Here is a 16,126-nt window from a genome sequence, read left to right on the forward strand (position 1 = left end):
CGCCTCACGAGGACAAAGAGAAAAATGTACGATTTCTCTCTCAGGAGAGTAAGTTCAGTTGACGCATCTCAAGTCTAAAATCCAATTTAGTGGTACCGCCGGTGACTGAGGTCAGCAGGCTTTAGTGGCATAATTGACATAGCATTGGGCCGGAGAATAAGTATGCATGCGAGGCTGGGCTGCGCTGCCTGCTACTGAATCACGAACTAAACAAAGAATGAGCGAGGCAGCGATGGCCCCCTGTGGCTGCTATAGGGAGAAGGAAAGAAAGAGATAGACGCAGAGAGCAGAGCTCCATGACAGCAGACAAGTAATCAGACACAGAAGCAGAGTCTCTGATCTGCGGGAACACCTCCAAGGCCTCAGCTCGCAGACATTTGTTACACCTGCTAAGCACCGTGGCTAAATTTAACAATGCAGAAGTGACAATGTGAACATGATTACGTGTTTTCGCATGTGTGAAGGTGTGTTTCATTTACGAGCCTGTTTAAAATGTGCGACAAGATCATGCAGGTGTTGGCTTACGTGTCGGCGTCTTGCACATCATGTACCTGTTTCACTCTGGATTAATGTCACTGAGGCTTCTTTCTAACACAGGGTGCTCGCTCCCGCAATAAAAGTGATAATCTTTTTCGAGGATGACAAGCTCCTCTCCCTGTTGTCCTCCATCTCGCTGTCCCAATCACCTCAGCCAAGCCAGTCTGACCTACTTATACCATGGCTTTCAGACTGATGGACACGAGCGGACCTGACCTGCAGAAAGGATCACCGGTCTGTGACGAGGCCACGGAGCTACGCTAAATTCACTCTTTCATTCCATTTGAGGAGAGGATTTTCAGCTCAGGTAAAAAACCAATGATGTCTTTACAGAACACTGGCTGCTTCTCACTGTTGTCGACTGAGGAGTAATTTGAAATGACTGAAATTCTGGCAGCGGTCTGCGGTCTCATGCAACGGCGGTCGTTACGCTCTGTCTCACAGCAGGCGGGCTGGGCTTGTGGGACGAGGCGCAGAGCTGAGCTGAGGGCAATGACACGGCGGCACCAAGAGTTGTGCCAACCGGCTAATTAATTCCTGCTTTATTTGTGACTGGGAAACAATGGGCAGCAATGTGCAGGAGCCGCTGTAACTAAGCGTTCAGCCTGCTGACGGCGGCCTCATTAATGCAGGGGTCTGGGCCAAGGAGCTGGAGCTTGACACCCGCCATCACTGAGGCCTAATGTCTGCCGCTGAATAAATGCCAAGGTAAGCAAACACAGATAAATGAACACTTAACACACAAGCACACAGACATGCTGAGGATAGGTTTCACCTGTCAAACACAGCACATGATTAATGATCCCGCTGGAAATGATGTTTCACGGTGACAAAGAGACGGACTAACCCCACCCCGTCTCCCCGCCGTCGCGGGGGTTAGGTTTATTACACAGAGCACAGCATTTCAGAGAATCACAAACACACATTTATAAATGCAACATGTTTGCTATCAGATCGTGAGACGCTGGCACAGCCTCCGTGGTCTGCAACTGTTGTCAAAACCTCATGTCAGCGTAGCTGCGGAAAAGGGTTGTAAGTGGGTGGGAAGACAGCACCATCATCTGTTGCAATGAATAAAACATCTTTTCATCATTTGATGGGAAGTGAATCTTCAGGATGGAACTAGGACTAAGGGCAGTGTGACTGAATGTCAGAGACCAGGGCATCATCTTTCAGGGAACAAACCAGCCTCACATGCTGAGCCAACACAACACGGGTGAGTAATGTAAGCAATCGAAACAGTCTCACTTGGAGACACACGAGAACAAATGTTCTGTGTAGGTGTCTGAGGTCACACTGTGGCATCTCTGGTCCGGTGCTCACCATCAACGTGTCCTCTAAAACTATGGATCAGGCTTCGTTTAGCAGAAAATCAATACTTTTGAATAATCTAAATAACGGAATGACTAATCTTAGCCCAATATTGGAAATAGTTTGCTAATTTACTTTAGGAAATATGTATTTTTCATAGAGGAATATAGCTAAACCACCTACAGCAGGGATGTAACTGTGTATGGTGTTATTCCTTTGCCACTGGCACTTGTGTAATGAGTTTTATACTTAAGTTATAAGATTCAGGCAAGCAGCTAAGAAAGCCATGTCAATGGAAACTGACCAATCCATTAAATTGGAAAAGGGATTATACATTGTTAACGAAGCTTAGGCAGGCACGATGGGGGGAAAATGAAAATCAGGAGTTTAACGGCACTGCTGCAAAGTGTGTAATGAAATCTGTAAATTACTGTTTAGAGTAGTTTCCCCTAACAGCGGATAAAATCGACCTCTCGCTGTTTACATCTGTTTAAGGCTCCTGGCAGCTGTTGATTATGTGTTCTAGTAAGCAAGTGTAGCTTATTAGCGTTTCAACCTTAACCCGAAACCTGGATTAGTTGGAGAGCTTAAAGCATCAAGGGAGGGTTAATGAGGGATATGAAGTTTGTAGACGGCTGCTGGTGGCTACGAGCATATCATCTCTCAGATCTCCAGCTAAGCACGTTCCCAAGGAGGGAACAGGGGAGAGAGGCCAGTCTGGCCACGCACTAATTATCCCACTGCTAGCTAGCTAGCTGGAACACAAGTGCACAGTCAGCAGGCACTAATTAGGGTTTCTTTTATTCAAACTACTGTTTTTATTGAACAAGGTCTAAACAGCAGGGAGCAGGGGCCCGCGCTGCTGTAAATTGCAATTTTCACGCAAGAGCAGAACATTAGCTCCGAAGCTCCGGCGTCACATTAGACATGTGAATCCGCTTTCTAGCACTAATCCCAACCTCCTACATTTCTGCCGACTTTTGAAGAGAGCGCAACCTTTAAAAAAGGAAACTATTATTGTGTTTGATCTCAGTAGGGATTGAGATGTGAGATTCAGCCAAGTGGCCCAGCTGCACTCTCAGTTTGTTGTGCCTGTAAGTACCGAGAACCGAGGGCCACTTCCTGGTACTCGAGTCATCCTGCCTGGAGGATGAGCCATTTTCGTCGTGCCCCGCTGCCTCTCAGCATACCTGATCTACTGCAGCGACACCCTTTACATTTCACAGCCGTCATCTGTTAACAGTCCCTCCCTGATGATAAATAGAGCAGCTGCTCTGGCCTTGCCTCTGCCGGTAACCTGCAAGCTCGTAACTTTGAATGACTCTCCCATCCGCATTCGCCCGCAGGAGAGCCGGCAGTGGCGAGTTCCTGGCGAATGCGGAGTGCAGGGGAAGTGTCAAAGTGGAGATTCTGGTATTCTGATACGCGAGGCTCTGCATTAGCGCGCACCGTGTAGCTGAAAGCCTCGTGCTCCAGGATAGGCATGCAGGAAAACAAACAGGAACTAATTGTGTAAACTCCCCATCTTTTTTTTTTTTTTTTTATTATTATTTTTGTGGGAACTTGTCAGTAGAATAGAGATTTCAACTGACATCTAGTATACGAGTTTCACCTAAAAGCAGTCGAGCACATTTCTCACGGAGTCAAGCTGTCAAATTATCCTGCGCTGGGTAAGCGATGGAGCTCTGGAGAGATGTTGAGTCCTGTGGACAGCCAGGAGTTACACAGCAGAGCGTTACTCGAGGGTTGGGGGCTGCTCCTGGATGTGTAGCGGTACCTCAAAGAGCTGTGAAAACTTCTAACATGCAGGTGCTGGGATATGGGATGTAAGGTCAGCAACCCGGACGTATAGATTTTTTTTTTTTCCTATTGCACTTTGATAAAATGATTTAGTGTACATGAAATACCGCTCTGTGGCTTTTGATGTAACGCAGTGTCATTTTGATTAACACATGAGAAGGAAAGGCATTATGAGGGAAAAGTGATAAGGAGAAAAAAATAGATTGAAATTACACTTCTAGGAATGGCCGCGCTGAGGGAAGCACGCTCCATCAGCTAAATGGATTACAGCGCAGGGCAGGAAAAACAAATTGAACTCCAGTTGTGGCTTGTGCTCTGATGTGTCCTAGTGTGTCACATAAAGGAAGAGCAGGGAAATAGTCTAGCTGATGGCTGCGCCGTGTCGCAAGACTGTCTGAGTGAGGCAACAGACGCTGGCACTTAGCAGACTCCCTCACGCTCGCTGATCTCCTGGGGGTTGGCTGATTACTGTGATTCTGAAATTACAGTCTTGATGAGCTGGAGCATTTTACAACGAAAAAAAAAAAAAAAACTGCAGTAGAAATGGGTCAGGCTGGGACTGAGTTTCCACTTGGAGAGAAGGAAGCGGGAGGAGAAGAAGATGTGGAATTTTTATGATGGATTATAAAAGTGAAGCACACCAAAGGAATGGTTATAATCAACATTGTGGAAGTGATATGACTGTCAACAAGCGCTAATTAAACTAAATATACTCCTAATTATAAAACAGGAATGTGCTTATGTTTGTATTTAAATGTGTTAATCATTTATGTTTCTAAAGACTGTGACATGTCAGTTTATATCTCAGGTGTTTCTCTGTTTTCGTCGTGTCATTTCAGTGCAGTATTGTTCTTTTAAGAGCAACATTCCCATTGGAGTTGTCTATTATATTTGTGAATGCCCGTATGTATATTTTCATCATCCCTCCACTTCAATGCTGTTTACTTCACTTAACTCCATTCACTAAACTTTGTTATGTTAGATTTTCAGGGGGGATGCAGCGAGTTAAGCAGTGGCACACGGACAAGCGAAAAATTGAAAAAAGATAAATGTCCTTGTGAATTCTGATTGAGAAAAAAGTCAGAATTCTGAGATTAAAACCAGAAAATGAAAATACATTCGCTCCAATTTTTTTTACCGGCCTTAATCCTAATAACCAGTGTCGTTCGATTTTCTAAATTATTTTGTCATAGTATTAATTTTGCACATCCATGCTATATTACAAGGCAGCTGTACTGATCTATGGTTAACATTGGCTCCGAGCAGCGACTGCAATTGAGCTATAGGACAAAGCTCTCTAACCAGACTCAGCTCGGTTCATTTGTCCTGTAGCAGAGTGCGACCACTGTTTTCACACCAGCCCAAAAGAACCGACCTGAGGGATGAATGCTTCTAGTTTCGGAACAACAACCTTGGTGCGAAAGCACCCTTAATCTCCTCCACTCTCACTGGTCGGAGTCAGTTTGTCTCAGCTCTCGCTGGCGGTTAAAGACATCAGCTATCCATTTGTGCCGCTGCCCCTCGCACCCCACAGCGTCCGGCTTCGTCATTAGCCGGCAGCTCAGTCGTAAAATTCAAACACATTGAATTCGCATTGAATGACCGGCCTTCTGTTTAACTGGGGTGGCAGATTGAGTCTTAAATTCACTCACATTACAAGATCATCAGGGCAAAACCACGCAGCCTCAATCTGTCCGCATGTCTGACAGAAACAGACTCTTCCTGGTGGCGAAAAGGAGCCGAGACGGTCACATTTGACACGCGAATGTGGCGGCGCTAAGCATACACTCCGTCGATCCTCAGGGGTAATGAGAGAGGGAGACATCCAGTTCATCATTCATCAGCTAATTAATGGCACAGTTGATCCCAATTTCCCTTGAACGCAGATCCACGGCGGTGGCGCACAGAAATATTCGTTCTTTCTGGTCTGGTTTTAACACAGAGCTGCAGAAGTGAACCAGGCCAGGGTTGGCATGGGGATCTGACGCGGGGTGGCCAGCAGGATTGTAACAGCTTGGTTTGTTGTGTGGGATGATGGTGGTAGTTAACAGTGTGTGTGTGCGTCTCAAGGGTCGGTACTTACATTTCTGAAGTCCAGTGTTCATCTGCGTGTGGGGGAGAAGCTGGAGGGGGAGGTCACCTGGCCCTGGCAGACAGGCCAGCATTTCACACAGACACTAATGTAACATGGGACACACACTTCTCCTCACACTGCGGAGAGAGAAAGACAGAGAGAGGTCAGGCATTACTGCAAGGCAGCACACGGTGCGCGGCGTTACAGAGGCTGGGTCCGGACTAATAGAACTCTGCAGCCGGCCCCCGGAGGCACAGGGCTGTGGGAGACGTAGTTACCTTTCAATTAGAAACTGATTCGCACCTGGAGCATCAGGTAAGGTGACATTTGATGCCAATAACAACTTCAATTAAACATCAAACAGCTGAAGTAAAACGGGCAGACTGGGCCTGGGGGACTGGCAGCTTTAAATCGACTCCGTCCCTCCTCCTCGCCCTGCATGTTAGTCACCTAGTTGGACTCTGCTACCTGCGCTTTACCTCTCCGCCTCCATCAGACCATGGCAGAGGAAATTAATGACTCCTGTATACTCGAAAAGAACACTCTCCAGAGGCCCGGCGCTGACAAGTTAGAGAGTCTCTGATCGATACTGCAGTCCTCCAGACCTCAAAGAAGCCTTTATTTTTGGGGACATTAAACAATGGAGCCGGCTCAGGACACGGCGAAAAGAAATGAATAAACACAGCCACAGCTCGCATAAATACCTGCAATAGCTTGTAACAGAAGAGCAAGGGAACGTTAGCCATGCTCCACTTGGCTTGCCGCTGTATTCAAAACACCACAGATGCTTGCTTAATCAGCACTGAAGAACAGTCAGGGAGCAAATTAAGTCTACAGAGTCCGTGCCCTCCCCGTTTGCTGCGTGGCATCTGAGGGAGGGGGCAGGGGGGGGGGGGGGGGGCAAGGCAAGTGTGCGCAGACAAACAGCGTCTATGAGAGAGGCAATTATCCACAAAACAACCTTGGCATCCCTGTCTGCCGCAGGGTGATGGCTTAAAAGTGTCTTCCCCCCTGCAGGGAGAATAGACAAGTGGAGGAAAGAGTGACAAAGCGAGGGAGAAGGGTGGAAAGAGAGAAAGACGGGTGGCGGGTTCGGGGCGGGTGGGGGGGCTGAACTCGCTTTAAAAAGCTGGAGCTCAAAAAGGTCAGGATGACAGCTCATTTAAATCCTCCCAGCGAGACGAGAAAAAACAAGCCTTAATGAAGCTGCCAGTTCTACGGGCGTTGCACCTTGGGGTGCTGCAGGGGCAGGGTGGCAGAGGGGAGGAAGAGGGGAACGGAGTGGGCGTTGCAGTCTTGAGACACATCGGTGAGGGTGGGGGGGGGGGGGTTTGGTGCTACTGATGCTGCATCACCTTTTCTTTTGCCCAGCCTCCCACTCCTGCCGTCCTCCTCCCCTTCTCCCCCAGCTTTCTGATTTACAGCCTGTATCGCCATATGGCAGCAATCCCTGCCCTCGATTCAGCATGTCACCATGCATTAACTTTAATTGGTCTGATATGTTATTCTTTTCCCTCTGGCCTTGGAAGGATTTTAGGTACATGGCGCCTTGATGTCAGCGGGCGAGATTTCCAGCTCTCTCTCTCATTTATCAGGGTGCCAAGATTTCACACGCAGATAGCAGCAATCTATTTGACAACAGACAGGTTTGGGGTGGAGGAAAGCTAAATATCAAATGCAGCCGCGTCTTTGTAGCGAGGGCTCAAACGCGAAACGCGTGGCAGCGAAATGACGCAGGGAAAAGAATGAGGCCGGCGTAAACTGTCAGCTGATTTGTTATGAGAACACACACACACGCACGTCAGCACACTACAGGCAAAAAAAATGAAATAAATAAAATACAAATAAAAAGGCAACAGCCAACAGGCCACCCCCCTTCCTGCCTCCCCCACAGCGCCCCTGAATGTCAGAAATCTGTGCAGTGGGGAGCGCAGCGGCAAAGGTCAGCCTATGGTAATGCCCGAGCTGACACTCTGCTTTACAGCGCCGAGTAGGAGGAGATGAAACCCGACAGACACGAGCCTGACGTCTACCGACTCTCCTATCAGCAGCGCTGCCACGACGACTTCAAATATACATCACACGCCGAACACCGGCACTTTCAACAAAGGCGCAAACGCCCACAGAGGCTCTTTCAACACTTGGATTATTTGTACCAGGAAGCAGGAAGACTACAACCTGACACAACGTCGAATTCCAGACTTGAGCTCGCTCGAGCTGGAGGCTCCTCTGCCGGTTTTTAATCGGCACGTGACCGGCTCGGCCGCCGGCTTCTGCTGAGTCCTAATTGCCCTCTGACCGCCAGGCAGGGGGTTTGGCCCCGGTCTGGCCGAGGGCTTGACCTTGTAGCCGCCAGCCCCTTGCGAATGAGTATCCACCCCGACGGCTTTGCGGCCCCTGTGCTGTGGAGACGAGCCCTCTCCCGTCAAAAGTGGAAACAGAGCTGCGCCCGCGGAGCCCCGGCCGAGTCAGCCGGGCAGGCCCGTGGAGCGGGGATTGGCTTTGTGGAGTTTAGCCAGGCGTCTCACACATATCAGCCCCGTGCAGACAGACAACCTCTCAGAGTATTAGGGGGTGCCCCCGTGACTCGGCAAGTCTCCACCACCAGCTACTTACGGGAGCATAATAAAAGTGTGTGAATAACTGCGTGGCTTTCATTATGGGGCGAATAAAGGCGAGCAGACAAAGCGGGACTTGAGCTAGTGATGCGCATGGCTTGTGTCATGTGTCAAATTGCTCCCATAAAAGCTGACCCATATTTTCCTTTCATTCCTCAGTGGGGAAGGAAAAAAAGAAACTGGTCTGAAAGTGAAAAAGAAAATAATAATCACGGCGCGCGAAGAATAGAAAGGGGGGAGCGGGACAGACGGAAGGCAGGAAATTAGACCTTATGAAATTATGTTTTCATCAATATCCTCTCCATCAACTATGCAGCTGTTACAAATTTGGGTTCAGGTTAATTGTAAAGGAAATCATCTGTTATGTCCACCAGCAGTAACGCGTGAGGAGAAAGCGAGGACTGTGCACCAAAAATAATCTCATTAGCAAGAGACACACACAATATTAGTGGAGGAAAAACAATGAAGGGAGAAAAAAAATAGGTGAGAAAGTGTGTTTGGTTGCTGGTTGCATATTAGCAGTTTTTCTATACCAATTATGAGCAAAAGCAATTAGGAGAACCAAGTCACCGTGTTGTACATGGCTTGTGCTAACGGCTGAAGGAGAGGAGAGTGGAGGAGAAAGCAGGCTGCTGTTATTTTAATTGCATGTTTACCCCCAGGTTATGGGTCTGAAATAGAGCCAAGAAAAAAAAAATGTTGCAGTAGAAATTCAATGCAACTTCAGTGTGTTGATTCTCTCAGGGACAGAGAGAGTGAAATTACTTTTCTTTGCAAGCCGAGCCTCTGAATAGGAGGTAAAGAAAGAAAAGGAGCAGGAAGATGAGAACAGCTTTTTACCCTTGAATACCATGCCACAGCATTCTGTCAAAAGAAAGGGGAAAAAGCCTTGGCTCTTGAACACGTCAGGAAGAAATAACACTTCTGTATGGCCTTCATTAGCCCATCAGACTTCACAAACAACAGAGGTAGGAAAGGATTTCTATTGCTAGCAGAGGGCCATGGGCATGTTCGCCTGTGACAGCCTGGTTCACAATGGATCCTGATGACTCCAGCATATCCCCCGGGCGTTTGGGACAGACCGTTTGCTTTTTCAGTCAGTGGAGACCCCTTATCAACCCGGAGCGTTATCCGGCACCAAAAGAGAAAAGGACATGAGAGGAGGGAGATGGCCGCGATAGTGAGCAGAGGGTAAAAAAATGAAGAGGAGAAGACAGGCAAGTCGAGCCCAACTCACACACAAATTGAGAGTCTGTAAAATAGTGGTTTCCCGGTTGCATGACACAGTGTGTCAGGGATGAAACTGTCAAGCAAGGAAACTGCAGCAGCGGTAGTGTGGGAGAGAGGAAGACAGCGACTTGAAAACCGCTCTCCTTTAGAGGGAGGGAGGGGTCTGCGAAACAACTGGGAGGCAGTACGAACGCTCAGTAACTAACTGATGAAAAGGTGACAGTTCCCTGAGGTGAGACGGTGGGTACGGAGCGTGGAGAGACAGCGTGCCCCTAGAATACCGCACAGTCCACAATTGGATCAGCCAAACCTTTGCATAGGTGTCACCGGTTTCACAGCGGGAACACAGGCTCTTAGGAGTTGAGCAGCATGAGAGAAGCCGAGAGAAGGAAACATTTTGAAAGTACGAGGCTGACCCCATTCCTCCTCTTGTTTTGTCATCAGTAGCTCGGAGCCACATGGGCGATGACCGCGGCTCCTCGCGGCGGACGCGACGACGGTAACGGGATGAGAGGGTGGGAAGTGGGCAGCGGGCGTCCTGGGCTGGCTCGGCTATCCGCGGACACAGCCGTGTCATAATCGCTACCCGTCCACGGCGACAGAGCCGCGAGGACAGCCAAGCCGAGGTCCAGTTCTCCAACATTGGGTCAGTTTCGCTAACAGCCACTTAAGGCCGCTTAGCTTCCCGAAGAGCCCTACAAATGTGGAGGATAGAGCTAAGTGCGCTCAGTCATGTCAAGGCTGGCCAAGGTCAGGCCGGTGGACAGAGAGTGCTGGCAGCGCCGCATGCATGCCGTCATGAATGCCAAGGTGCCAGGGCCCCTGACTGTGCCGTTTGACAGACATGTTTACACCTGATAGAAAATGCAGCGCGGATGGCCTGCCAAAACAGAGGGGATCCAGCGTGAGGGGTGCCAGCTTAGTTATTTATTTATCTGCTGCAAATCCATTGAGAGTGCAGCCAGAAGCTGGGCACGCATCAGTGAGGAAAAGGCCAGCCCACTGTCAGACATGACAGTCTTAAACTACTGCAGGGGAGGGAAATAAAAAAAAAAAAAAAAAAAAAAAAAACTTTACATGTAGTTAAAAAGGAAAGCAAAGATCTCATGCAGCTCTAGAGGTTGGATTTGATTTATTCACGCTCTTAATACATCTCGCATGGGTTCTGATTAGCACATGAAATTATTCAAATTAATGAGAGGCTGCTCCCAAATCCTTCGCGGTAAGTTTCAGATACTGGGCCAGAGCTACACAATGCGTCTGAGGGAAATGTGTCGTTTGTTTTGTCGGCGTTTGATCACGGACTGATGGATTAAACAGTGTTCCGACCTGACGGCAGCCTACGAATCACTAGAAGTTACTAGCACGTGTGTTCGTCCCATGCTTCATACTAACCCAGACCCTGTGATAACCATCAGCTCACACGACCAGAGACATGCGCTCATACATATGAGATCGACGCCGCTCCTTTCATCTCCTTTGTGATGCCACCACACCTGTGATATCTTCACATATCCTCGCATCAAACCAGACAACAATCTGCTAAGTCACATGCTGCTGCGTCAGAGGCCAGACTGTGGGCTTTGGTGCAGGTCTGGAATTCCATGGTTAGACGCAGATAAACAGATCAAAAATAACTACTGGTGCATGTTAGTCTATGTTGTTGTCTACGGCAAAGACCGTCAATGCACAAAGAAATACGTCACATAAAATAATACACGTAATGTTGGTGATTATTCTTGAACTTGTACAAATAATTGTCCTGGAAATGCATAGTAGGCCGGAAACAAGGCCCGTTTATCCATCAGTTTTAAAGACTGCTCCAACTACTTAACTACAAGTCAGTCAAAGCTCCTCCGTGGTTAGTGGGAAATAACCGGTTAGTGGGAAATAACTCAATGTGTTGAGAGCTAAAGTGAGGCAGCATTGTTCCAGCTGGCGGAAAGGGGGAAAATGAAGATGGAGTGGTTTGATTTCATTTGTTAGCAGGTGCATCCATTTTGTGTTCTTCCCCGCGCACACACACACACACAAACACACACCTCGCCTCTCGCAGTCAAAGCGCTTATCAGAAATTGGACACCCCAGTGACAAATTGAGCCTGCGATTAAAGGGAGAAAGAGGAAAGCTTTGTTAAGTGCTGCTGATTGGGATCCCAGGCTGCCCTCGCACATGCGAGGTGTGCGTGCGTGTGTTTGTGCATGCATGTATGCGTGGTGCCGAGCCAGGAGCAGAGCTGACACCGCCACCTCGTCTCCCATTTTCCCTTCTCTCCAGGTGTTCCCACGGCTTACATTTCTGCTCCAAGTACTCGGCAAACAAAACCAAATCAATGCAGCTGTTCGCTCGTCGCTCCCTCTCGCGCGCGCGCGCGCAAACACGTACACACAATACATGCATAGGAAACTACCAACTACACGAGCTCACTTATATATGCACTAGTGATTTTCCCCTGCAGGAGTAATGACCTCCTCTGGTATTTCCAGTGCCTTCTTATTGACATGCATGCTGTGTTTAATAGAGAAAAAAGTTAAGTCTCTGTGTGCTTGTCCCACTCAGACCCATATCATTGACCCAGCATTAACCAGCCCTGGCCTGTTTGCCAGTGCTGGGCTGATTTAAGAGGAGGGGGAGGGGGAGGGGGGGGTGCAGCGTCAGAGCAGCTCTGCTAGGCAGAACTGTGCAAGCGCTGACTCTCACAAATCATCCTAAAAGGGCTTAACGCACAAAAACAGCTTCCAGTGTTACACAGGCCTGCTGTGAGAGATTTATCCACTGTACCATTATACTAACTGGCCTCTCCGCTGTACGAGTTGAATAATATACGTAGACACGCACATAAAAAAAAAAAAAAAAAGAAAAGAGAAAAAAAAACTAATTAAACTTATGCCTGATCTGGCTCTGCAGGAAACCCACTCAATCAATTCCACTTTTTACTAATTAGAAAAGTCAATTTTGTTCTTTTTTGTTCATACATTGCTCAAATGCTGTGGGTCAGCTAGTTTAAAGTCTTATTCGGGGCGTAATGACCAAACGTGAATGAAGATACCAGTAAATGTCTTAATAAGTGTCCACTGGCAGCGAGCGGTCAGCTACAAAACGATGGATGAGTGAATCGGGGCTTTAGTTAAATGTTCATTTATAAATGATTCAGGCATAGTTCCTCAGATTCGAATGCAGGGCAAAGAAAAAGCTCTCATCAAGATTCTACTTAAGTTCACTTTGTAAGAGTAGATTACTGACACGCAGGTCTGGTGAAAACATTCTACCGCGTTGATGGGGTCAGATAAGTTAAAGTCAAATCCCTGTATGCCCATTCCAAATCACGCTGTGCATGTGCCCAGTAAAAAGCTAATCCGTGTCCATCCTGCGTCTATGGAAGGTTGGTAAGGTCAGCAGCCTCCGTGGCAGCTCCTGACATTTAGCCTGGCCTCCAGCAACACCAAACCGGTCCCCTTCATATCTGTGGACCAGCTGAGGGGGAAAAAAAAAAGGGAGAACTTTCTCCACCGGACGGGGCCGTGTGAGACGGGCTCCTTGTGCCCCTGGCGACACACAAGACATTTGCGGCCTCTCCCTTCATCTCCTCCACCCCCCCAGCTCTTTCCCCAGCGAAAGAACGAGCCGGTGTCCCGGGCAGCCGGAGGGTGACTCTGCGGAGAGCCGGGGCAAACACAGCCTCGGCATGGCAAACATCTCACCTCTGTGTCTGCATGGGAACATCTGGCATTCCCAAGCTCGCAGGGCGCTCCGTCTGTCCGTCTGTCTGCCTGCGCACACTGTTGGTGTACACTGGCGTTGTCATGGCGCCCAAGTTTTCACTCCTACACAGGTACTCACTTTATATACAAAATCACTACAATACCAAAGCAAAACAAGCCAAATGTTGCATAACAATAACAGCACCATTGTATGATTATTAAAAGACTGAGTTGGTAGCCTCAATTGATAATCTGACGACAGCCTGGTGTTGAACTCATATATATATAAATATGGTCATGGTCTGATTTGTTATTTTCTTAGATGACTGAATTATGATTATGCCCATTTGCTGGTTTCATTGAGGGATAAATGATTAACAGATCAAAAAAAAGCACAATTTATCGCCTCTTAATGCAGCGCTCAGATTATCCACTGAGTCCTTTTAGTCTCCGTCTCTTCAAAGCCCTCCTCGCCAACTTTCTTCCAATTGGCCAACTTCTGGAAGTTTGACAGCACCTAGAGCTGGCGAGCTGTACCGTCTGCATTTTGTGGGCGCAATGTAGCGGATGATAGCATAAAATAAAAAAAAGAAAAAAAGAAAATCCATGAGAAACTGACATCAGGTCACCACAGAAGTAGAAAAAAACAAAAAAAAAACAATGGGAATGTAGTGCTCAGTAAAACTGGAACTGAAGCCAGACCAGGAATACTTTAAGTATGTTTGCCATTATTATTTGAAACTTTTAATATGATTGTACGAATTTGACAGAAAATAAGGAAAGGCACATTAGATCTAGCCTCGAAGCTGCTAGCACGACCCTTTCATATCCACACGTTTTTTTTTTGTGCGGTCTGGAGTCGCTCCGTTGGGAACTGATTACTCCCAGGCTAAGATCTGCCATTATAATCCAGTCAACTGGGCAGAAGGGCTTTATGGAGGAAAGAGTAACAGCGAGGTAGCTACGCACATCACTTTAGTGCCACTCAGTTTAAACAGCTCACAACTAAATTTGTTTAGGACGGAATGTACCGCATGGAGCTGGGTCCTGGCACTGAAACAAGAGTTGAGTTTTGTATTCGCAGAAGTATAGAGGAAATTTATATTGAGCTCCCAGGATTAGGTTTAAACAGCTCTGTTGACTTATCAATACTATAATGAATTCTGACTTGAACAAACTGTTTTGTTTTTTGTTTTTACAGATGTGTGTGGCTAGTCCTTAACACTAGAAGCTTTACTTACAATATTCAATATGTTGTTCTGGCCTGTGCCGGTGAGATAAAGTAATAGAGTTAAACCCAGCCGATAGAAACTTCTTTCCCTGCCGCTCTCCATCTCTTACTTTCTTGCATCACGCCCTCTAATACAGATCTCCTGTGGCCGCCCAATGATTCAAGACTGATGAGGCATGCTCAAAGGTCTATGCCATTGAACACAGCATTAATGCACCCAGCAGCAAATTTTTTGCCATCGACCCCGGTTCCCTGGAATAAGGACAGAGCCATCAATCAGTTCCGAGATAGCCGACACCAGACACGAGCTGATGAAGTAGGGGACTTTGGAGCTAATGACAAATGGATCTCTCAGATATGGTCACAGTATAGTATGACAATCCGCAGAGAACACTTGACCTTTAGCAAAAAAAAAAAAAAAAAAACCTGTGCCACGTTTTGCCAACACACCGTGCGACGCTTAAAAAACGTGGGGAATATGCGAGCTGCAGCCGCGGTTAAGAAAGTCCGGATATTGTGCGAGAGCTCCTGGGTCCCTGTCACTTTCAGAGCCGCTCCTGACCGGCCCAGCCCTCCTCTGTTCTCACACCAAAGCTCTGGGAGTGACCTTCAGCGGGCCCGCTAGTCCTGCTAATTGGGGTCTCCACAGAGCACAGCAACCACCCCCCTCCTCCTCCTCCTTCGCCTACTGGAGGAGGGACGCTGGGGCGGAGGGAAGGAGAGATAGTAAGGGAGTGTGTTATCTGCTTGGTGGTAAACAGACAAAAAACATGTGCTTACTATCTCAACCTGAAAACGCAGAATAAAACCTGGGCTGCGCTAACAAGAAAGGAGCGAGATTACAACACTGATGCTGCAGGTTTCTGGATGTAAACAACAACAACAACAAAAAAAGATGGTTCATCACAAACTCATTACGAGTAGAAGAAACCTGATTGCACTGTGTAACAATACAAAGTATAAATGTGGGCACACAAGGAATATTACGACAATACCGACACCTTACGTGATATAAATGGTTCATTAAGTATAAAAGCATTTGTTGTGAAGAGAACAACACATGATTAATGTCATTGTCAACCAATCTGTGGACGTCTTGATTGTTTTATTGTTTTTGTGGCAGTATGTAGAAAAAAACATACATCCCAAGTCTCCATACGTCCATCTGACATCCAAAGATATTCAACTATACAGTGAAATAACAGACAGGAAGCAGAAACCCCCCTGTTGTTGAGAAGCTGCGGTCAAAATCAGTTTCAAAGAAATCACCAATTAATATTTTACTCAGTAATCGATTTAACTCGAGTTAAAACAAGAGCGCGGCAGAGATGCTGCTGCTGCACGCGAGGAAGCTTTGGTGCCTTTACATAAAGCCGGAGACCTTGAAGGGCTGTGGGTTAAAACTGCGGTAGAACAAAGTAATAAGTGCCACAGGAGCCAGGAGGAGCCATAAGTTATTTTAGCGACGAGCCAATTATCCAATAAATTAAAACCGTGGCGTGAGAAGATGATTTAAATAGTACAGTTTTCATCTGCGAGCCAATATGTTCGTTCCTCCGCTCTGAGGAACATGGAGAAGACAGTGACATAGCTAATTTTGCTCAGGCTCACGCTGGCTGCAGCT

General features: G+C 47.4%; 1 protein-coding gene across 2 annotated transcripts in view; it reads right to left on the reverse strand.

The window, feature by feature from the left end:
* Window positions 1–16,126, reverse strand: part of fam222ba (family with sequence similarity 222 member Ba) — a 28,672-nt gene that overhangs the window by 4,029 nt on the left and 8,517 nt on the right. For both annotated transcript variants that reach the window (XM_047606562.1, XM_047606561.1), the window contains exon 2: window positions 5,732–5,859. In XM_047606562.1, the coding sequence (XP_047462518.1) occupies window positions 5,732–5,813 (82 nt within the window). In that variant the 5' untranslated portion in view covers window positions 5,814–5,859. The remainder of the gene's footprint in view (window positions 1–5,731; window positions 5,860–16,126) is intronic.

This window comes from Mugil cephalus, chromosome 15, assembly GCF_022458985.1.
Source record: "Mugil cephalus isolate CIBA_MC_2020 chromosome 15, CIBA_Mcephalus_1.1, whole genome shotgun sequence".
In the NCBI taxonomy this organism is placed as follows: Eukaryota; Metazoa; Chordata; class Actinopteri; order Mugiliformes; family Mugilidae; genus Mugil; species Mugil cephalus.